We start from the raw sequence: 21690 nt of genomic DNA on the forward strand, positions 1-21690 counted from the left end.
TGAGATCGGCTGATTTTGTTAGTTTATTCGTACCGCCGGTGCAAAGAAGAATTTTTCCCGGAATATTTATTAGTTGGTGAATAATTGCATTTGGATTTTGACCCTACCCATGAAATAAATGATAATCATAATTTCAATATGCATTGGGGCAAACTTTTGAAATCTTTGACCAGATTAATTCGGCTGGAGTGCTGGACTTAAGGGGCTGATAAACTAATGAGGAAATATAATATAGGATTTAGGATTGTAATGAAGAACTCAACTTCCTCTTCTCAACTTGATACCAGCTCTGTGGTTGCTCTTGCTTACCCTAGAACAAGGGACTTGTGATATGGCTTGTCTCTTAAGGGATTGGCAATATTTATTTCTGCAATCTTCAAATTTATGATGATGGGGGATGATTATAGCTCTTATACTTAATACTTATCTACTTATTCATTACATTTGAGATTCGACTTGATACTTATCTTTATATTCACGATGAGAATTTTGACACGATACTTGTCATTGTGTTTATTATATTTTTGAGTTTTAAAGTCTTTCAGGAAGAGTTCCGAACCATCCTTCTTCAAGCTAGTTCTCTAAATCTATGTATTCGTCCACAATTTACTACTCCCTATTTGAATCGGTGAGGGTAAGTGAACTCGGACGGAACTTGGTCAAGAATCTTGGTGTTGAGAATGTGGAGCAATCAAATAGAATTTCAACATTCACATCAAATCGAACAGTAAAGGGGAAGGTGATGGTACAGAACATCAATGACTTTCTTTTGCAATGAATTATGAATTACAGAGACCAATTATCCGTAATGTTGACAAGCTCACAAGCCTACTCTGCACCTCACTTTAAATAATATAGAAAAGAAAGAAAGAAGGAATAAACCAATGCTATTTCTAAGTAAACCAACCTGAATTTTGGTTCACGAGAAAGAATTTACCACTTTTAGGGCACCAAATATATTATAGTGGTAAAAAAAATTACCACTTTCAGGGAAACAACAATTATGTGGCTTGAATTTCGATGGTACCAATTATAATCCTCTGCTTCAAAGGACAGACTGCACATCTCTGGCAAACTCAATTACTCAGAATCTCTTAATTAGGAGTGGAACACCAACTTGTCACTGATATACTCACCTGTGTGCTTATGCCAACTGAGCAACATATCTTCCAACCAAGAATGTGAAACTATTCACATACAACAAGTGCTTGTGGCTAAGGATAAAGCAGCCACTAGTGCAAGTTTTGCTGCCAAAATAATCATATCCATTCTCAGAAGATGCTACACCAGAGGGTTGCCTCACACAATATAGTTGGCACCCACCTTAATCAAACAAATATGAGGAATGTTCAAAGCAACAGCAGGCGACCGGCAATTTTTACGCAGGAAAGAGAAGGCAATGTTGATAGCACACTTCTTTATAAACGATGAACTATACTTTGCCTTTAAATAAGAGTGACCTATTACATATGTTGCCCCAGCATGCTTTGCATTCACAAGTTCCAAGAGCTGTTCCCTCACTCGCGGATCCTTGTACTTTGTATCCAGCAACCCAAACCGAGCCCGCCGCCAGTAGTTGAGCTTTGGCGCTTCTTTCTCATACGTGGCTTGCAAATCTTGCAGCACCTGTGACTTGCAGGTGCCCACAAGGGCTGAAGGACCTGAACTGCTGCTTTCTCCAGGGCCAGATGATTGTGACATCACCAATCTTGTGCCGAACTTCCCAGATGTTCTCACAACTGCCATACGCTTATCCACAGACCCTTCCGGTGTTTCAGAACCTTCTGCTTCCATCTGGATGAACTCTGCTATGCTCATCACCAGGTCAATTTCAAAGTCGTCTCCACTTCTAAAGACGTCTTTGTACCCATTCCGAATCATACAGCGATACATTCCGTAAGACTTGGGACCAATCCTACCAATTAGAAACCTTTCTTTTTGGGGCACACAAGGAACAGGAACAGTTTTGATGCAAACAAAGACAACCACTTGGTAAAAGGCTGGTAAGTTGGTTAAGAAATGAGTAAATGTTGATGGGACTCCAGTAGCCAACTCAGTGTAGATGAGGCCAATCCCAGGGACCCTAACAATCCCAAGACTAGGACCCAGCGTGAGTATCCACTTCATTGAAACCTTGTTATGCAGGTCATACGTATACTTCTTCCTCATGCCATATTGCCAGACATACATAACCACCACGAAGATTGCAGAGAAAACAAGGGGAACCCATCCACCTTTAAGGATTTTCATACACGAAGATGAAAGGTAGATGATTTCCATTGAACCGAAAAGTAAACTAAATAAAAGAGAAAGGATGAAACTCTGATTCCAAACAAGGTTGATGACTAGTGAGGTCAACCACGTAGTTATGATTGTCACAGCCAAAAATGCAATCCCTGGCATCAAGAAAGCAAGCTAAGTTTTCATAACAAACTGAAGAACAAAACTGATAGCCAAACCAAGAATAATACTAACTGATATTGAAGGTACTTTTTAGAGCAAGATGACATACCATAAGCATTTCCTATATAATTTGTGTCTCGAAAACCAATTGTGATGGCCAGGCTGAGAATCATAAGAATCCAATTAATCTCAGGGATGTATAACTGACCAGGGATCCGTCTGTTTGTAACAATCTTGACACGTGGGAAACATCGTATTGCATGGCATTGCTTGACAACTGAGAATGTGGAAGAGATAACAGGTTGGCTGGCAACAATGGCGGCAAGAGGTGCAACCACAAGTACAGGCCAAATTAGTGGGGCTACAAACAAGAAATGAGCATTCGTTAAGCCTAATAATAACAATTCTTAAAGAAATAAACGCTTGAAAGAAATACAAGACAGTGATCGATCCTTTAAAACATTCTTTTTCAATTTTAGAAGCTTACCTGGCACAGAAGCATAAAAGCTCATAGACACTGCAGATAGATTTCTTGAAAGAAATGCAGCTTGTCCCATGTATTGAAGTATTAGACATGGATATATGACAGAAGAAAATGTGACCTGCACATAGCAACAGTTAGCGATTCCCTTGCAACCTTGAACCACTGATATAAGCAATACTATTTAAAAGCATATCTAGTAACTATTAAGGTAAAGCGAAGTTGCAGAGTAAAATTCAAACATAAGATTCACTTTTCAACAGAAATAGTTTAGCCGAGTAAAATGGTGACTGAACTTATTGGTCCACATAGAACAGCAAACTGAGAACACCAATCCATGAAGTGTAGAGTGCCAAATCTCCAGAAAGATAATACAAGTAGTCAATTGTATAAAGAAATGGATATTATTATTTGTCATGACTTCGAAAAACAAATTCATAGGTTAACACGAACTTTAGAATTAGTAGTTGCATACCCTTATTGGTCTTGTTTTGAAGTTGCCAAGATCTGCAAACATGTATTCAGTTCCTGCAATTGACAAAAACATTTATGCAATTATGAGAAGCCAAAGTTATAGAACAAAAAAGATCAATTGCTAAACTTACCAGTAATACATAAAATTATTCCTCCAAGAGAAATCCAACCATCTCTTCCTGTTCTCTTGAAAAATATGTAAATATAATATGGAGAAAGAGCCTGATACATTCTTGGATTCCACTCGATGATATTGTAGATTCCCACACCAGCAATCAGCAGTATCCAAAGGATCAGAATGGGAGAAAATATGAAGCCCAGCTTGTGGAAACCACGGTGTTGCAAAATAAATATGCCAACTAATAAAACACATGCAATAAGCACCACCACACCTGTGATTGTGTAGAAGTGTTAGCAACTAGAATTGCATAGCTAAGTTTTAAGAGGGTGAGACCATGGTGAGTTTGCATTATGCAGCCAAGCAATGCAGTTTAAACTCAGCACTAGGAGGCAAGTACTCAACAAGGTTATGGTTAGTAAAGGTTGCTTTCTCATCTAATAACTTCCGAGATAGTGGATATGCAACCTTATTTGTAAAATATGAGACGCTACAAATCTATAATAAAAGAAGGTTGAAACTTGGAGCAGGAGCAGAAAATCCAGGCAACTGCTCAAGTTCACCACTATAAGCTATATCTATGTTTTGGATGAATATAAGCATTAAATATGAAATATGTGTATAACTTATGTATGGATATATTCTATTGTTGGCAAGAAACACTAACCATCATGCAGATTCTTTGCTTGAAATTTTATGCCTTCAACAGAGGAAAAAACTGCGAGAAATCTTACATTTATTAGCACAGGACATTGAAGATATCAGAAATAACACAATGAACCATTCACTGATGTCTAAAATCAATCTCAAGTGCAAGGCACACTGAATTTTGTCTAGTAATCAAAGAGCTCAACCAAAGAACACTCACCCGAAATGACAGGCATGAGGATACCGACGCATATCACCATACAAGCCCCAAACAAAACTAGAACAAGTAAACAGGTTTTTGCACTCTTATGTCTCTCAATAAACCTTTTCAACGGCGAATTGGGTGTGTTACTACTGGAATGACCCGGGTAACGATATGTAGAGATCTCCTCATCCGCCGCTTGATGATTAGGTATCAAACACAATTTCGCATTTCTACAAAGCAATGCATACAATGCAATAACCCCGCCTGCAAATTCACCACCCAAAATTACACCCACAAATCCACAAAACAACCCCATCACCAGTTGCACAAGCTCTCACCTTCACCATTATCGTTGGCACTCAACGCGAACCCAGCATACTTTATCAACGAAGTGAGAGTGATAGTCCAAAAAATCACCGAAAACACCCCAAAGACTACATCTTCAGATTGGTAATGGGTCAGTCCTCCCGAAAATGCACATTTAAAAACATATATAGGAGGAATGCACAAGGCACCAAACACCAAACCAAAACTCCGATAAGCCTTGAGGAGAATTCGTCCAGTTTGACCTTCACTGTCAACCTGTTAATACAAAAAGCACAGTGCCCGAAACAGAGAACATAATCAATTACTGTAGCGAATCCGCCTAAACTGATCTATCCATTTTAACACAGTAAAGTAAGAAACTTTAGGAATTTGACTGTGCTAAATAAAATCAAAGGATTTCATTTTTCCGGTAAACGAACGGAAAAGTTGAGAACTTTACCATGGCCGGCGGGGATGGAGGTGGCTCAGTAACCTGGAATTTGGAGCTGAAGGAAATAATTGAGGGATTAAATCACAAAAAAGAAAGGAAAAAAAGAAGTCGAGCTGCAACGGCGTCGTATCGGATCCAAATCTGGCGGGTCATTGCCGCAGAGATTTTCGCCAGTTCTGTTTCAGTGGGTCCCGCTTTAAAAAAAATATTATCTTTCCTTTTTTGGCAGAAAAGGTACCTTCCTTTTATATCCAAAAAAAAAAAGGTTCCTTCCTTTCTACCTTCTGGTTCGTTTTTTTTTTTGTAAGTGACCTTCAGGTTCGTTGACAATTGGTTACTGTTGTTTTCATCTTATTTTCCTAGCAAGAATAATTTTATATTTATGTTTCCTAATTTGAAAAGGTTTCCTTGTTTTAGTATGCAAAAAGAAAAAATTGTTTTCCTGTGTATGCAGATCAAGATTAGTTTAATCACTTTGAATCAAGAAAAAAAAAAATTAGTTTAATCACTTGATAAAAAGGGGTTTGGTATTAAGTTAAGAGGAGATGTCTGAGATTTCATTAGTTTAAGAAAGACCAATATGTATTCATTTCTGTTCTTTAAGAAAGGTTTGAATCTATATATATAAAGCATCTATACATCTCGAGTTTGTGATATTATTCAATCAGAAAATTTTCAAAGATTTCTCTTGTTCTTTAGGTGCGCCCCTGATTCTCTGCTGGCTCTTGAAGGATTCAATCTCTGTGACAATGAGTATCAGCAGCGTAGACGACAGATGGTCCAAGCACCTTCCTCGTGAATTGGTCGACATGATAGTGAAGCGGCTTATATTGTCCTTGCGAAGATCGAGCCGCCAACAACCTCAAGTTTCCAAAGGAAATTGTAGATCGTGACGGCATGGCTCCATATTGTTCCGGCTGTTTCGGTTCTTGGTTGATAATTGCAGAACACAGCCGTCAGTCAAAGACGGTCAAGAGCTACTTCTTCAACCCAGTATCGGGTGCTCGCATTGCTCTGCCACCCCATACGAACCGTTCTTTCTTTGTCAGAGACGACGAAACTGGTTGGAATGAGAAAGTTGTTGTCAAGACAGTGGCCTCTTCCGATCCAACAGATCCCAACTGCATTGTAGCGGCACTTACATTACATGCACATAAGTTGGCCTTTTGCAGGCCAAATGATGCATCATGGACTTTGCAATATCGACCCGATAGTCCCGAAGAAGGTGGCTTTGGCTTGACTGACCTTCACTTCCATGAGGGAGAGTTGTATGCAACGGTGGGAAGAATGATCGACGCTGTGCTTATGTTTGATCCCATAGAGGTTCTTTCTCAATCTCAATGTGGAAGTGACGAGGCTGCTTTCAAGGGCAAGTTGTTATTGGTCAGCCCTCTTCAGTTTCACACGAGGTCCATGCATAATCCATCTTTTTCTTTGATCACCTCCTTCAGTGGTGAGATGGCACTAGTTCTGAAGAATGAGAGAATACTCAGAAAACGGAACTATAAAGAAGTATCATTTTTGGTGTTGAAGGGTAAGGTAGATAAAACTCTTCATATAGGTGGTTCTGCCGGTTACTGTGATTGGGAAGAGATGAATAACCTTGGAGAGCAAGCAATCTTTATAGGCGATATAGGAGCCAAAACCTTGATTGCTATGTCAAAACCAACCAACTCGATGCCGGTGATAGACAAGCTTGGTGGACTTGGAAGTGGAAACTGCATCTATTTTACCGATGAAGAGGATGACAACATTGGTGTTTATAACTCGGCTGACGGGACACTCAAATATCAGCTCACTGGAGGTCTTCAACAAGCACATAGTAAGGTCTGGTTCACACCAAAGCTTTCATGAAAGCTTAAGATGAATTGTATAATCTCGAGGAACAATGCAACTTCTTTTACATCGTAATCTTTCATATACAATACATTGTTCATTCCATGCCAACTTAAATCCATTACCTTTTTGTATAAAACAGCCAATAGTTCTGTAATACAAAAGGTCACAAAAGGTCAGAGAGAGAGGTTCCAATCTCAGTTCTGTAATAAAACAGCCAATAGAGAGGGACAAGTAGTACTACAGTACTTGTATTCAAGAAGTGCCACCTCTATTGCAACACAAAATTACCGAAGAAATCTGCCTGCACAAAACAGTAGAATCATCCTCCAAATAACCGACCGAGCAAATCTCTCCCACAGACGGCACGCGAAAAGACTTCTTGCAATCCCAAGCCATTAAACTGGTATAGAGCATGACATCTCGAGTGTAACCTCAAAAATAACAAACTGCTTGAGCTAGCAGAGCAAAAACAGTTGATCTCTGTTACTTTCTTCTTCTGTTTGTGACCAACTCAGGATTTCCTTTCCTCATCATGGCAACAAACTCATCATAGTTGATCCTTCCATCCTGCAAAAAGTTTTTTAATTTATTAATCATGAGAGAAGCATTCAACATGAAATATGTAGATTTCAAAATGAGACAACATAGAAGTAGGAACAAGCGCAGTAGCCTGCTAGGTTGTTAGTTCAGTTTGATGATAAGTATCAGCTGATATGGTTTCTGGCCTAAGAATAAGAGAGGTGTAGTGGCCAGAGTTCATGTTTGTTTTTACCTGAAACTTAATTGTGTTAATAGATTCATTATTTGAAATTGTCCTGGTTTTTCTGATAAAAACATGTAAACTTTTTCATGCCCTCTTGCCCAGTACTTTTCCACTATAGTCTTTATGTCAAAACAATTCTACATGCAGTAATGCAAAGTCTTTCCTCCCTATAATGCTGAAAATCATATTGGAGAAGAGTCCAGACCCTAATACTTCAATTGTACCTCTTCATTAGTGTGTATTTGTAAATCTCCTACATGCAAGTGTTATCACCAGAGAAAAAAAAAATTATAAATATATATATATATATATATATATATAGAATCATTCTCAGGTGCGGATATCCGAACCTAAGAAAAAAGGTGCGGATTTCCATTTTTTCCCCACTTTCCGATCACATTTTCACATCTTAGCCGTTCAGTTTTTAGGTCCTAATGTATAGATCATCTCTACAAATTTTCAGTCAAATTGGTGATCGTTAAGGCATCCAAAACTGCAATTTACACGAACGGACCGAATCTGCCGAACCGGAACCGTTCGTGTACATTGTTGTAAATTGCAGTTTTGGATGCCTTAACGATCACCAATTTGGCTGAAATTTTGCAGAGGTGATCTATACATTAGGACCTAAAAACTGAACGGTTAAGATGTGAAAATATGATCGGAAAGTGGGTCAAAACTGGAAATCCGCACCAATGAAAAACTGCGGACGTCCGCAGTGGAGAAGGCCTGTATATATATATATATATATGGAGAAATTATATCACAAACATAGAGAGCATGAACATACAAGGTCTGTGTCAACTTCTGCGATGATTTCCTTAATCGTTTGTTCATCACCCATATTATACTTCTTAAGTGCTTGCTCCAATTCTTCCATCGTGATGTACCTAAAACAAGAGGAGGTCAAAAAGACAACGCTCAGTAGCAGTGGAGGGAGGTTTGCAACATTATTCATATGAATAACAGAGAAAAATGATTGCTATAACTATACTGTTTGAAAAGAAAAAATTATCACCCGCTCTTGTCCTTGTCGAAATATTCAAAGGCTGTGTATAAATGGTCCTCTCTATCCATTCTGTTCATGTGCATAGTAGCGGTTATAAACTCAATGTAATCAATTGTTCCATTGCCATCAACATCAGCCTGAAACAGTAAAAGAAAATTGTCAAATTTGTAGAATCATAATTAATCATCCCAATGAAGAATAATGTAATGAACAAGGCAGCCACAAAGCTGATGGTTATTACAGCTTACAATGAGTGATGCACTAAAAAGCTGCTGCTACTGTTCTGCCAAAGTATTCTCAGTACATATTCTTAAGAAAATCATAGGTATTAGGAAAATGAAAGAAAAGTAAACAAGAGGACAGGCATCGTGTTCTCTTTTTCTTTTCCCTTTGTATCATCTTTTTTCTTTAAACTAAAAATACCAAAGATACTGGCATCATGAAGGTCAAGTTAAATTGAGAGTGAGAGGACCACAGATATTTACCGCTTCCATCAACTGTCTCACTTCAGACTCAGAAAGCTTGGTACCCAGCTTTGGAAGGCCCGCTTTTAACTCTTCAAATGTAATTGTTCCACTGTTATCTGTGTCCATTGATTTAAACATTTCCTTCAAGCCTATGATTTCCTCTTCAGAAAGATTTTCTGCAATTACCTGAAACAGAGATAGGAAGCATAATTTAACTGCATACTTAGTTGGAAAAACAAGACCAATGATGCCAATGTATTTCTAATCCCATGACATGGGCTAGACCTGCAGCATGCCCAAACCCTAGGATTCATTTGAATCATGGTCAATGACTGAGGATGATGTCAATAATGTTGAACAAAGATGTTCATACCTTCAATGCAACTTTCTTGAGTTTGTTCATTGCCCTGAACTGTTTCATTCTAGATAAAACAGCAATATCAAGAGGTTTATCAGATGCATCGCCATCTTCTCGCATCCATGGATGATCTGCATTATATAATGAGTGGTCAGCTTCATTGTTATTAAAGACCAAAAACTAACTTTAATGCATAGATGACTTTATTGGGGCAACACATGACATGTTTCTTGCTAATATGACAGGGCCAAACACAGAGTCCTGTAACAGTAATGACCAATAGCAAATGACTCGAAATATATCGAAATCATATAAACCGAGCTCTTCATTTGGTTCTCTAAATCCTCCACAGCTTTTACACTTCTAGTTCTATGTATCCAATTCTGTTTTCTTCTTTTTTCTTTTTTTTTTGTGATGAAGTTGGGTGAAAGGTAGTTCTAGAGGAGTTGCTGTCAACCGATGTCCACTGATGCAGAGATGGCCTATTTCCCCACATAGGGTAGCACAACTGTAATCACTAGCATCATCCTCTCACATAAAAATGATGCCATGAAGGAGATCATATAATGTCATCATTCCAAGAGCCTGATACCACCTACAAACTATGCAATACAGTGCCCACTTCTACATAAATAAAAGTATGAATAAAAATTCATACGGCCTGATAATATTTCCTTTATCTGATTGTGTTTTTGGTATTGGGGCAGAAAAGATAGAGAATAAAGGGAACATGCATGTGAGACTGATGAAAATGGAGAGTAATAGGAAAACTAAGAACAAAACTCAAAATTAACTTACTAAGGACATCCACTGCTGCAAGCCGTTCCTTTGGATCAGCTCGAAGCATTTTCTTCACAAGATCTTTGGCACTGCTGGATATGGAAGGCCAAGGATCAGATGAGAAATCAATGTGACCCCGAAGAATAGCATCAAAGATACCCTGTTCATTCTCTGCATATGTAAGAAAAGTGAAATTGAAGAGCGCCACTAAATCACCACCAAGCAACTTTGAGTACTTAAAGATGAAAAGGACTACATCTTAATGCTAATATAATAATAATAATAATAATAACTCTGAGGAAAGGGTAAACAACAAGAACAACAGCTGACCCAAATTCTATAATCCTCTGGCAATACAAGCCATACCTCCCCAGAATGGTGGGACCCCACTAAGTAGAATGTATAGTATCACTCCAGCACTCCAAATATCAGCCTCAGCTCCATACCGCCTGCGCAGCACTTCAGGGGCAACATAGTAAGCACTTCCCACAAGATCCTTGAATACATCTCCTGCACTCAAAAAAAGAACTGTAAAGTTCTACTTTCGTCTAACTACACCTTGAAAAATGAAGGTGACAAAAAGTTCTCAACTTTCCAAGTTCAAGTACAAACAACATGAAAAGTTAAAGCAAGGCTAACTATTGAGAAAGATGACCGGCAACATTGTGGTCATTCATGATCTCGACCACACTATGCAATGTAGGATTTTTCCCAAGGAAAGTAACATAAATCATGAAAAGTAGGCAATGTGGACATAAATTTCTTCATTTCCTAAACCAATGCTGCCTTCGCAATTAAGTAGTCAACTTCAGCTCAACCTAATCAGCTTATACAAACACAAGCAATGACCAAAACAATAACTTCTTCTGCATAATAACAACTTCCATATAGTGAATGCTAAGTCCTCACCGGGCTTGAAGAACACGGAGAGTCCGAAATCGGTGGCCTTGAGCGGCGAGTCCTCATCCTTACTCAACAGCAAGAAATTCTCCGGCTTCAAGTCCCTGTGAAACACCCCCATAGAGTGACAGTAATGCACGACGGTCACCATCTGACGGCAGAGATTCGCCGCCGCCCGCTCCGAATAGTGGCCCTTGGCGATGATCCTATCGAAAAGCTCGCCGCCGGCGCAGAGCTCCATGACCAGGTTGACCGAGTGGCGGTCCTCGTACGCGCCCTTGAGCTCGACGATGTTGCGGTGGCCGGTGAGGTGGTGCATGATCTGGACCTCACGGCGGACGTCCTCCACGTCGTCGTGGTTGATCAGCTTCCGAGTAGCGATGGATTTGCAGGCGAACTGCTGCTTGGTCTCTTTGTGAGTCACGAGGTAGGTGACGCCGAATTGGCCGCGGCCGAGCTCGCGGCCGAAGGTGTAGGTGGAGCGGACGTCCTCCATGGGCTTGCCGAGGACGCGGCCGATGGCGGTGGTGGTGGTTGGGGCGGTGGTGTGGGGTTTGGGCGGGGCGGGTCGGGTCGGGGCGGCATTTGGGGGGAGGACCTGGACGTGGCCGTTGGAGGGGCGGGGATCGGGAGCGTCTCCGGCGGCGGTGCTGCAGTTGCCGCCCATTTGGAGAGGGTCAACGGCGGGTCAAGGGAGAGATGTTAGGACAGGGAAAGAAAGAGAGGTAGGTACAGTGTGTCTTTGTCTGAAAGCTGAAAACTGGGTGGGAAGGAACTATATGGAAGGATTGAAATGACTATAGTGGACTTTGCATGGCCCGGTTGACCATGATCGAGGTCTTTTTGGAGAAATCATGATAAACGTTTTTGGGGTAAATATATATGGAGATAAACAGGGTGTAAATAGTAATGAGATAATTTACCCTCATAAACATATTTTACCAACAAAATCCTATTTCGTTCTACCGTTTTCTCTAGGCTGGAAATTGATATGGATTGGTACGTAGCTACAGCAAAGGCTGCATGGGCTACAGCCCAACCCTTATTTAGTCCAAAATACCTTCAAGTAGGAATAGATATGTAATAGCCCAGCAAAAAAAAATATTTGCTTGGAGATGTTGTAGACGATGTGCAAGTACTTTCCATGTAGTTTTTTCCTTTTTTCCCTTCATTTTGGCTCTTCCCCTCTGCCCTTTTGGCTTAATGAAGTATTTAGTAGATCAATATAGCTTTCATCAAATGGTTCGACTTCTGGCCACCATTCGTCATTCTCCTTTTCTTAGATAGTTTACTACTTACAAATGTCAAATATTACTCGCCAATTGTAGTCCCCAATGTTCTACCATTCTTTATTTCTTTCTTAATACTTTGTGTTTTCATTTTCTCAGTATCGTTTATATCAAATGGTGGTTCTTTTTATGCTTCTTAGTTTTTGGGTGTTTAGATGAATTTTTTATGGCTATGTTGTGTATTTGAGTGTTCTTGTTTTGTGGTACTTATATGCACTGATTTTGACTCCAAATTGGAGGCATTGATATTATGCAGGAGAGACATCAAAAAAAAAAAAAAATTGGGCTTCGCCAAAAAAATTTGCCACAATAAATTTAGCGAATCCTAGCTACGTCCCTGATTGGTTGGTTGATCGGTGTTGTGTCTGGGTCGATTCACGAAACGGACATGATCAGTTATACAAATTCTTGAGTTGAGATGGAAGTTCATAGATCAGCTAATCGCAATCAAGCTCGATTGGATTGTCTTAGATGATGGAGCACCGCAATCGAGACTGCGTTGATATTTGACTCGCACCGTACCATTTCTCCCTTCAACGCCGTACAAGGACACGCAAGTAAAATTTTCAATCGCTGACCTTCACTATTTGGAAACACCAAAGAAGTTTGGAACCTGGAAGTAATAATTTGGTTTTGCTTATAAACAATGTGGCTAGTCAATTTTGCTAACTGTCACCCTATTAAGTTTTTTTTTTTTTTATTTGAAGATGCTAATATATATAAATATAAATTTGAACTTAAATCTTTGATATGTAATTTTCTTTTAAGCACTAGAGTTACAAACCCAATTAATTGTCATTGATTAAAATTTTGAATGGAGAAAAAAATTCTAAAATCGAAAAATTGTTAGCTAGTGGGTCTAGTAGTGTTGTTTTGCAAGATAATAGATCGAGTATGCTTCTCATGGGTTGATCGCCATGCAATTCCAATCTTCATCATCAATAACAGCATTTGAAAGCTCAAACTTTTACATCAAGTTGTAATTACCTCATGGAAACAGATTCAAGCATTCAACACATATCCATATTCCTAAAGGTGAAGAACGTACTGAATAAACTTAGGAAGTTACGAGGGGGTGGTCGTTGACTCCGTTCCTTGCTTTACACATGTTTAACATTATTATCTTCCCCAATCAAAAATGTAAATTAACCTGCAGGAGAGTGATAATCGATCACATTACAATTGTATATGTACTTGCACAAAGTTCGTCATCTGCTATGGTGAAGTAGCTTCGAGTCTTCGACTAAGCTCTGTATACTTGCTTTCCCATTGCCTCACCTATGTATGGTGGTGCTGGGAATGCTGTGGTCCATTTGCATCTCTCCACACAACCCACAAGCCTAGCTCATCTGCAATCGTGGGAGTATAGAATAGAACTTGGGGATCCCCGTGGGAATCCAATTCCACCATATGTGTGCTAGGGTTTGCTTTCATTCTAAATTGATGTTCACGTGAAATATGACACATAAATTACAAATTGATCGATATTTTGCATCAGTAATATACATTATATCTAATGTTATTAGACTATCAATTTCATTTATTATACATAATAAAAAGGAAACCTATAATCATATGGAGTTCTTGCTTAGAGTTTGACCTGCCCAAAATTACCAAGTGAATAAGAATGACCACTAAGCTGATCATGAAAAGTATTGTTGCAGGAGTCGATATATACCAAGTTGGGACCAAGCAACAGAAGTTGACCACGTACTAATGATTTAGTACGTTATCTTAATTGGACCATATATCCATGATGACAATATATAGTAGAGATTAAACCTAACAACCTTGTTAAATCCAAGCAATCATGCTGCTGCAAATTAGTGGATTTTGCATGTTTTCTGGACGCTAGCTTGTTTATAGAACTCTAGCTAAGTAGTCTTCAACAGTTGCATGATGGATTTCATGTGTTTGTATTGAGCATACGAAGTTTCCTATGTATGCATGATTATAAGTTAGAAAGGTCAGATTCTAATCTCTAAAATAAGATTTTGTAAACTCATTATCTGCACCACCAATTTGGTCATCAACAGATGATTTAGTCACCTTTCCTCCCTCTGCAATATTCCTTAATCATGGAAATGCTCACACCAAATTATATCGCACACGTTATTTTATTCCTGGAATATGTTCCTTATGATAATTAATTGAAGAATTGAATTTATGAGAAGGAAGAAAATATCTGTATCCTCACAAATATTTGGATGTAGTACTGGAATGAATGGATATATATACACACACACACACACACACACAAATGCATTATCAAAGAATCATCCATGGCATCAATTTCCATGTCAAAGCTAGCTAGTCAAGGAAAGAAAGAACATGGCCAGTCGACTTAGAAGAAAGAAAGATCGAACTTGTTGTTTAGAGGAAAGAAAGAACATGTTATTCTTAATCATTAGGCTGCAAAAATAGAAAAGAGCTAGCTTGCTAGCTAGCACGAGATTGAGGATGAGGAATCGATATCGATAGATCGAGATCGAATTCTATGATGAAATTATTTTCATAAGTTAGGCTAGGCCTGCATATCCCAGAGCATGTTATATTGCAATGCTCTGATCAGGTATATAGCTAGCTATCTTAGTCATAGGTAATATTCCTACACGAAGAATGATGAGCAAAGAGGCTTCGCTGTGAAAGGAGTGGTAATGTATTCCATAAACATTCCTCTTGTTTCACTCTCACCTTTTTCTCTAGCTATTTTAAGGTACCCTAGCCTTTAACTAATTTCCCAATACCAATTGTCTTTTACCATGCATGCACTTAATTAATGTCAGTTCAGTCAAACTTCATTTCTTGTAGCAGTAATTGTAATTATATGGTGAAAGTCATTTGATAATCGAAATTTTAACATGTGTGCATCTAACTATATATATGATGATTGATGGACTATAATTACCACCCCAACATGTAGAAGTGATAAATTAGCTGGAGGATAAAACGTGTGTGGCGATTGAAAACTGCAGTTTAGATTCTAATTCTCCATGCATGCAGCATTATTGAGAATTTGAGATTAAGCATCTTTTTATCTCCAGAGCTACTGTTTTTGGCCACATATCTCCTGAAGTGTTTAGCTTCAGTATACTACTACTATCTCTCATTCTCTATTATTGTCGTATTGTATTCTTTCCATATCTATATATGACATCCTGACTAGACGTACTTTTTTCTCACTACTTGCACAGCAACCATAAGCTACAGTGCCATACTGCCATACACCCTCCTCTTTATAACGTACTGTCTTCTCTTCTCTGAAATATCACTCACTATGCTCACTGAAGTTTGTGATCAGAGTACTCCATATCTCTTTCATTCTACAACTCCTTAATTACTCCATATCTCTATTAACAATACGGAGGTCTTGAAGCACTTCGAAGAGACTATATTGTTGCATTGGAGAATGAACGGCAAGAAGGGCAGTATGGAGATCAACATTCCTTGTGCTACCACGAAGGTGATGAAGCAGCACGATATCGAAGCTAATGGTGGCCAGAAATCCGGCAAGAAGGGAGGAGAAGGAGGAGAAAGCTTCTCCTTTAGAGCTTGGATGCGGAGAGTTTGGGATTTTATCAAAGAAGATAGCAACCGAGTCAAGTTTGCATTCAAAGTCGGCCTTGCTGTGCTTCTTGTGTCTTTGCTTATACTATTTCGAGCACCTTATGAAGTTTTTGGCACCAATATCATTTGGTCTATCCTCACTGTTGCCATCATGTTCGAGTACACAGTTGGTATGTTATATGCTCATTCATGCATGTCCTATCTTAAAATTTTCTCTTGTTAGACGTCCAGTATGTTATATTGTGTGAACTGTTAGTCTGGATTATTTATCAGGTAAAATATTGGGCTTTCCAAATTGTTTTCTCTATCTAGTTAGATCGTTTGGTATGTTATGTGATTATACTACTTCTATTCTAATTCATTTGATTAGGAAATATATGGTTTTCCAAGTTGTTATCTTTCTTATTGGACAATCTAGTATGTTATATATGTTATCATATCGTCCATTTAAATTATCTATTTTGTAAAATAGTTTTCTAGATTGCTAATGTATTTCGCATGCACATATCTGTTTTAATTCATGTATGTGATTAGTTTCGAGATTAATAGTTAACACTAATCACGCTGATACTAAAGAATCTTATGTAATACATGTCATGTTGTGAAATTTTAGGTGCGACATTTAACAGGGGATTCAACAGAGCTCTTGGAAGTTTGCTTGCTGGAATCCTGGCCATAGGTGTTGCTCAAGTAGCACTAAGATCTGGCCGCGTGGCTGAACCTGTCATCATTGGGATTAGCATCTTCATTGTCGGTAATGCAGACATAAATTTTTCAATTTCTCTTATATGACGATTTGAATATTCCACAATACGAGTTTAGAATACCATACAAAAAAAATAATTACATATTGATAATCTAACAACATCTACCATTTAAGATCTTACCAAAAGAAAAGTTTGCATACAATATACAGACGAAAACATGAATGAGTACTTTTTTGTCTAACTCAAAAGTTCCATGCAGGAGCTGTAACATCTTTTATGAAACTGTGGCCATCACTTGCGCCCTATGAGTATGGATTCCGAGTCATACTTTTCACTTATTGTTTGATAGTAGTATCTGGGTATCGAATGTCGCTGGGAAATCCCATCAGGACGGCCATGGATCGACTCTACTCCATAGCTATCGGAGGGTTTGTAGCAGTCTTCGTGAATGTCCTTGTTTTTCCCATATGGGCTGGCGAGCAGTTACATAAGGAGCTAGTGAATAACTTTAACTCAGTGGCTGACTCACTCGAAGGTAACCTAATCAAATTATACATATTATATCAGCTTCTATCCCATGAAAAAAAAATATGGTGATTGGATCCCATGCAAATATAGTCTGCAAATTGTCCCTATGTACTTGCACTTGGGAAAGACAACCTAGAAATCTACCAGAAAAAGTCTAAAAGGTCATATCTGGATCTATTCAATAATGGTTATAAAATGTGATCCCTCTAGCATTACTGTTTAAACATACACATGTACATTAATGTCATTTAGTGCTTGATGAAAAAATTACGTTGTTTAGTTAATTAGTGCTGAAGTTTTGATGGAAATGAAGAAAGGTAGAAGACGAAGAAGAAAGGTAAAGGTGAAAGCAAAGAAGAGCTACTGGTATATTTCTCTGAATGTTTACAATGAGCTAGAACACACTAAAAAGACTAAGACTAATCGTGCTTATTCTACTACTTATAGTGATTATGCCTTAACTAACTCCATACTGACCATCAGATCAATGACAAGTGTCATGAATCTGTGCATTATCACAACAACTCTAACAACTAATGAACAGACTTGTAACAAACACTGTACTCGAACCTTCTAACCCTTCCAGCTGTTAATTGGTTATTCTTTGCATCAATTACAGTCTGATCATTCACTTTCACCTGAAGTAAATTGGTCTTGCAGTAATATTTGACTTTCACAGGTCTGAGAACTTCTTTGACCTTCATTGACCTGTACAACTTGATCTGCTTGATTTTGTACTATAGTCTCTACACTTCTATTTTACTTGTGTCACTACTGAACCATTACTAAAGTTCTTAGTCATCATGAAAATTTCAGAATGTGTTGAAAAATATCTGGAAGATGATGGGGCAGAGCACCCTGAATTCTCCAAAACTGTCATGGATGAGTTTCCGGACGAGCCTGCTTACAGGAAATGCCGAAGCACATTGAACTCATCCGCAAAGCTCGAGTCGTTGGTAATTATCTCTGATTTTCTTCCTGACTTGATCATAAAATTAGAATCTAGTAAGATCAATCAAATAGTCCTAAAAAGATAGTCCTGCTCATCGGTTTGCTGCATTATCTCAAATACAAGGCTGTATCTGCAAAATGGGAGCCACCACATGGAAGGTTCAGACACTTCTTCTATCCTTGGTCAGAATATGTTAAAGTTGCAGCAGTTCTAAGATATTGTGCTTATGAGGTTATGGCCCTCCATGGAGTTCTGCACTCTGAAATTCAGGTAACTATTCTCATTCCATATGTCTTCATATGGGATGCAATTAAGTTTTCATTATCAAGCTTTCTACCATGTACTTTTTGAAGCCTTTTGTTTCATATTTTTAGAGGAACAAGAAACCCTTGTACTACTGTTAAAAAGCAAACATATCTGAGGTATCCACAGAAATATTAAAGAACAAGAAAAACGTATAATTATTTCAGCGGTAGAGGAGGAATAATTAAAAAGAATGAATTGGCTTTGCGAATCGAATGAATATATATTATACGATGTGTTTGTTCTCTATAGCTAGTTGGAGTCCAACAAGTGCTAAAAGCCATTCAAGATCCTATTCTTTAATTTGTTCATACATGCATGTATATATGTGAACTACAAGTCAAAAGTATAAGATTCCAGTGACGTGATTCACAAGAAATTTTTCTTCATATCAAATTCGATCACTAAGGTTATTGGGGGACTCTAGGGACATCATTTGAAATCTTTCTTCAATTTATGATCTAATTCACCAGCCGGTAACATAACATGTCAATGGACATGCACATAATGTTTTGAAGTAAAATACAAATTTTCAAACTGTGGGAATCTGCTAGTACTATAGTGGGCGCAGATCCTTTGTCACAAGGCCGTGGGACAAATCTCAAGGATTTCGGAATCATAGCATACTCGACGAACACTACAGAGCTCTGTCTCGCCTCATGAGGTATGCGAAAATATTTGCATTGAGCTTCCCTTCAACAGTGTTCTGTTGATCTATACGGGCCGAGGCAGTCATGGCAATTGAAGTACTTGGCCGAAAATCCAAACCAAAAGGAAACTAAAAAGAAATTCATTTTCTACATTGAGTTCTTTCATCATTTCACCATTACATGTTCTCCCAGTATTAGCATATCTTCCAACCTCATAATTCACATAAATCTTTTACTGATTGTTCTTTCCTCTTTAGGCGCCTTATAATCTCCGAATCACATTCCAGTCAGAGATCAAAGAAGCAACAAGCCAAGCTGCAGAACTAGTAAGGAGTTTAGGCCAAGACATCTGCAACATGAAAAAAAGCACAAGAACATCTCTACTAAAAAAGCTTCACAGCTCCACCGAGAAACTACAGCGTGCCATTGACATACACTCTTATCTCCTCACCTCAAGTATTGACCCCCCGGATAGCAACAACTTCTCCAAGCCACTTCCCAAGCTCCCTCAAACCTTATCAAGCACTTTCTCGGACCTCCCAAACCAATTACAGGCAGTTCAGCTTGATAGCACCACTAGCCTGGAAAAGAACCAAAGCACACAGCAGCAGACTGCAGAGCCTTACCATGAGTTAATGAGGAAGCAGTCAAGAAGGCTTCATTATTCATGGCCGCCGAGACAGGTTGATGCTTTTGAGGATGATGGTTCTGCCGGTTCGGACTTCTTGCCTAGGATGAAGGCATTGGAGAGCACTGCAGCATTGTCACTTGCTACCTTCACTTCTTTGCTTATTGAGTTTGTGGCGAGGCTTGATCACTTGGTTGAAGCAGTTGATGAGCTTTCTAAATTGGCCAAGTTCTAATATATGAGGGAACACTGTACAAGAAGAACATGTCCACTACATATACAGATTTAATATCATATACAAAAGGGGATATCTGGGAATAAATTGAATATTTTGAAGAAGAAAAAAAGGGGGTATGAGTGTGACCATAGTCCATATATACATATATATTCCTCCACAAATGATAAGGATGGACGAGAGAGGAAATTGAAATACATGTGTGGAAAGGAAAATTGAGAAATAGTGTTGTTGAATACGTACATTTATCTTGCAATGAAATATTTCAGTTGAATTCTTCTTTGGGGTATGAATGTGACCATAGTCCATTGGTTAAGTTTCATTATATATTAGTTTAAGCGCCCACAATCCCAATCCCAAGTCCCGACGTATTCCTTCTTTTTCTTGCTGAATTATCTCTTTCTTCATCTCCTTCTTCCATGGCTATCTTTTTTCCAGCACATATTTCTCATTTCTTTGTTTCTTTCTTTTTCTCTCAAAATGTGTAGCTTCTTCCTTTTTAGTTCATTTTTATATCTTATTAATGTGACTTCTTTAATTTATAGCTACCTTTATTATGTACATGGTGAGAAGTTTTTGCATACCTTCAATATAGAAACGATTATGGTATTAGTCAACTTTTGTCCTAGAATTTGATTATACATTTTTTTTCACATATATATGTCTCATTTGTAGGTAAGATTTCACAAGTTTCAAAAAATACAAGTTTATGTATATATTTATATCTGGGGTTACAATAGTGTCTCATAATTTCTCTCTCTCTTTCATACTTTTTACCTTGTAATTAGGCATTTCTAAATGTACATAGTTGTACTTTTTTATTAGGTTGGTGATATTTTATATGTTTTTTTCCTGCTTTATATGTCTAGGTGAATTAAATACCTACTATACATCCTTAAATACCTACTATATAGATACAATTGAAGCTATAGTAAGTGTTTGAATTCGTTTTTCTTCTAATGTTTTTCATCCTATAATGTAGGTATATAAGTTTTTGATGTTACTTGACTTGCATATTAGGTATATTGATTTCATACGAATGAATTTAGTCTTATATGTCTGAGAATTATTCATCGATGAATTGCTTAGATTTTAGATACATGAATTTGAAATTTAAAACTGAGCTAAAATTGTGATTCAATTAGTGAATTTTTAATTATTTACCGTACTTGGTTCTAGGAGCAAAATTGATTAGTAAAAGTAGTAGTAGGACTGCAATTAATATGAAAAGATGCGTGGACTGTATCCAACTTTTATATAGCAAAATGGACTTGGAATAAAAAACCTTTACTATATTAAACTGATAATTAAACACTTAATTATATTAGTGTTCTCTCTCCTCAACCATCTTGATGCTGCTGCTTTTGGCAATGACTACACTCACTACAGATGGGAGGTCGTCCGGAGGAGCATCATCATTTCCGCCATGCACATATATGCAGCTCATGCCACAATGGGTTTAGGAAACAATGCTCGGGCCTCGAGTCATTAGGGCTGGGCTCGGGTCGGGCCGGGCCCGAAAATTAGTGAGACCGAGACCGAACCCGAAAATGTCGGTTCGGGCCGGTTCGGTCTTTTTGTAAACTGAAAACCGACAGAAACCGAACCCAATCGGGCCGGTTCGGTTTT

General features: G+C 38.3%; 3 protein-coding genes across 3 annotated transcripts; 1 reads left to right on the forward strand and 2 right to left on the reverse strand.

Annotated features, from left to right (window-relative positions):
• Positions 1 to 746: 746 nt before the first annotated feature.
• On the reverse strand, positions 747 to 5247 carry LOC133707383 (potassium transporter 3). The gene is made up of 9 exons (XM_062132952.1): positions 5096 to 5247; positions 4668 to 4911; positions 4345 to 4593; positions 4144 to 4194; positions 3490 to 3750; positions 3360 to 3412; positions 2891 to 3005; positions 2513 to 2764; positions 747 to 2396 (listed from the first exon to the last, which is right to left on the reverse strand). Exons 1-9 carry the CDS (start codon positions 5096 to 5098, stop codon positions 1300 to 1302), a joined length of 2325 nt encoding a protein of 774 aa, XP_061988936.1. The 5' UTR covers positions 5099 to 5247; the 3' UTR covers positions 747 to 1299.
• A 1801-nt stretch (positions 5248 to 7048) lies between these two features.
• On the reverse strand, positions 7049 to 11963 carry LOC133707385 (calcium-dependent protein kinase 1). The gene is made up of 8 exons (XM_062132954.1): positions 11212 to 11963; positions 10669 to 10812; positions 10321 to 10473; positions 9538 to 9653; positions 9183 to 9350; positions 8707 to 8834; positions 8479 to 8578; positions 7049 to 7492 (listed from the first exon to the last, which is right to left on the reverse strand). Exons 1-8 carry the CDS (start codon positions 11867 to 11869, stop codon positions 7409 to 7411), a joined length of 1551 nt encoding a protein of 516 aa, XP_061988938.1. The 5' UTR covers positions 11870 to 11963; the 3' UTR covers positions 7049 to 7408.
• Positions 11964 to 15637: 3674 nt separating this feature from the next.
• LOC133707384 (aluminum-activated malate transporter 9-like) lies at positions 15638 to 20340 on the forward strand. Its single transcript, XM_062132953.1, has 6 exons — positions 15638 to 16228; positions 16672 to 16812; positions 17025 to 17300; positions 18110 to 18249; positions 18369 to 18515; positions 19456 to 20340. Exons 1-6 carry the CDS (start codon positions 15901 to 15903, stop codon positions 20059 to 20061), a joined length of 1638 nt encoding a protein of 545 aa, XP_061988937.1. The 5' UTR covers positions 15638 to 15900; the 3' UTR covers positions 20062 to 20340.
• Positions 20341 to 21690: the final 1350 nt, after the last annotated feature.

Source organism: Rosa rugosa, chromosome 4, assembly GCF_958449725.1.
Source record: "Rosa rugosa chromosome 4, drRosRugo1.1, whole genome shotgun sequence".
NCBI classification, from domain to species: Eukaryota; Viridiplantae; Streptophyta; class Magnoliopsida; order Rosales; family Rosaceae; genus Rosa; species Rosa rugosa.

Bases quoted from the DNA above. Each gene is read 5' to 3' on its own strand.
- LOC133707383 (XM_062132952.1), bottom strand. The intron at 3,006-3,359 runs GTATGCAACTAC...TGCTATGTGCAG, and splicing joins TCAAAACAAGACCAATAAGG to GTCACATTTTCTTCTGTCAT. The intron at 2,397-2,512 runs GTATGTCATCTT...TCTTGATGCCAG, and splicing joins TTATATAGGAAATGCTTATG to GGATTGCATTTTTGGCTGTG.
- LOC133707385 (XM_062132954.1), bottom strand. From the start codon at position 11,869: ATGGGCGGCAACTGCAGCACCGCCGCCGGAGACGCTCCCGATCCCCGC. The intron at 9,654-10,320 runs GTAAGTTAATTT...TATATAATGCAG, and splicing joins TGCAGCAGTGGATGTCCTTA to ATCATCCATGGATGCGAGAA. The intron at 8,579-8,706 runs GTGATAATTTTT...CTCTTGTTTTAG, and splicing joins TTCGACAAGGACAAGAGCGG to GTACATCACGATGGAAGAAT.
- LOC133707384 (XM_062132953.1), top strand. From the start codon at position 15,901: ATGAACGGCAAGAAGGGCAGTATGGAGATCAACATTCCTTGTGCTACC. The intron at 16,229-16,671 runs GTATGTTATATG...GTGAAATTTTAG, and splicing joins CATGTTCGAGTACACAGTTG to GTGCGACATTTAACAGGGGA. The intron at 17,301-18,109 runs GTAACCTAATCA...TGAAAATTTCAG, and splicing joins AGTGGCTGACTCACTCGAAG to AATGTGTTGAAAAATATCTG.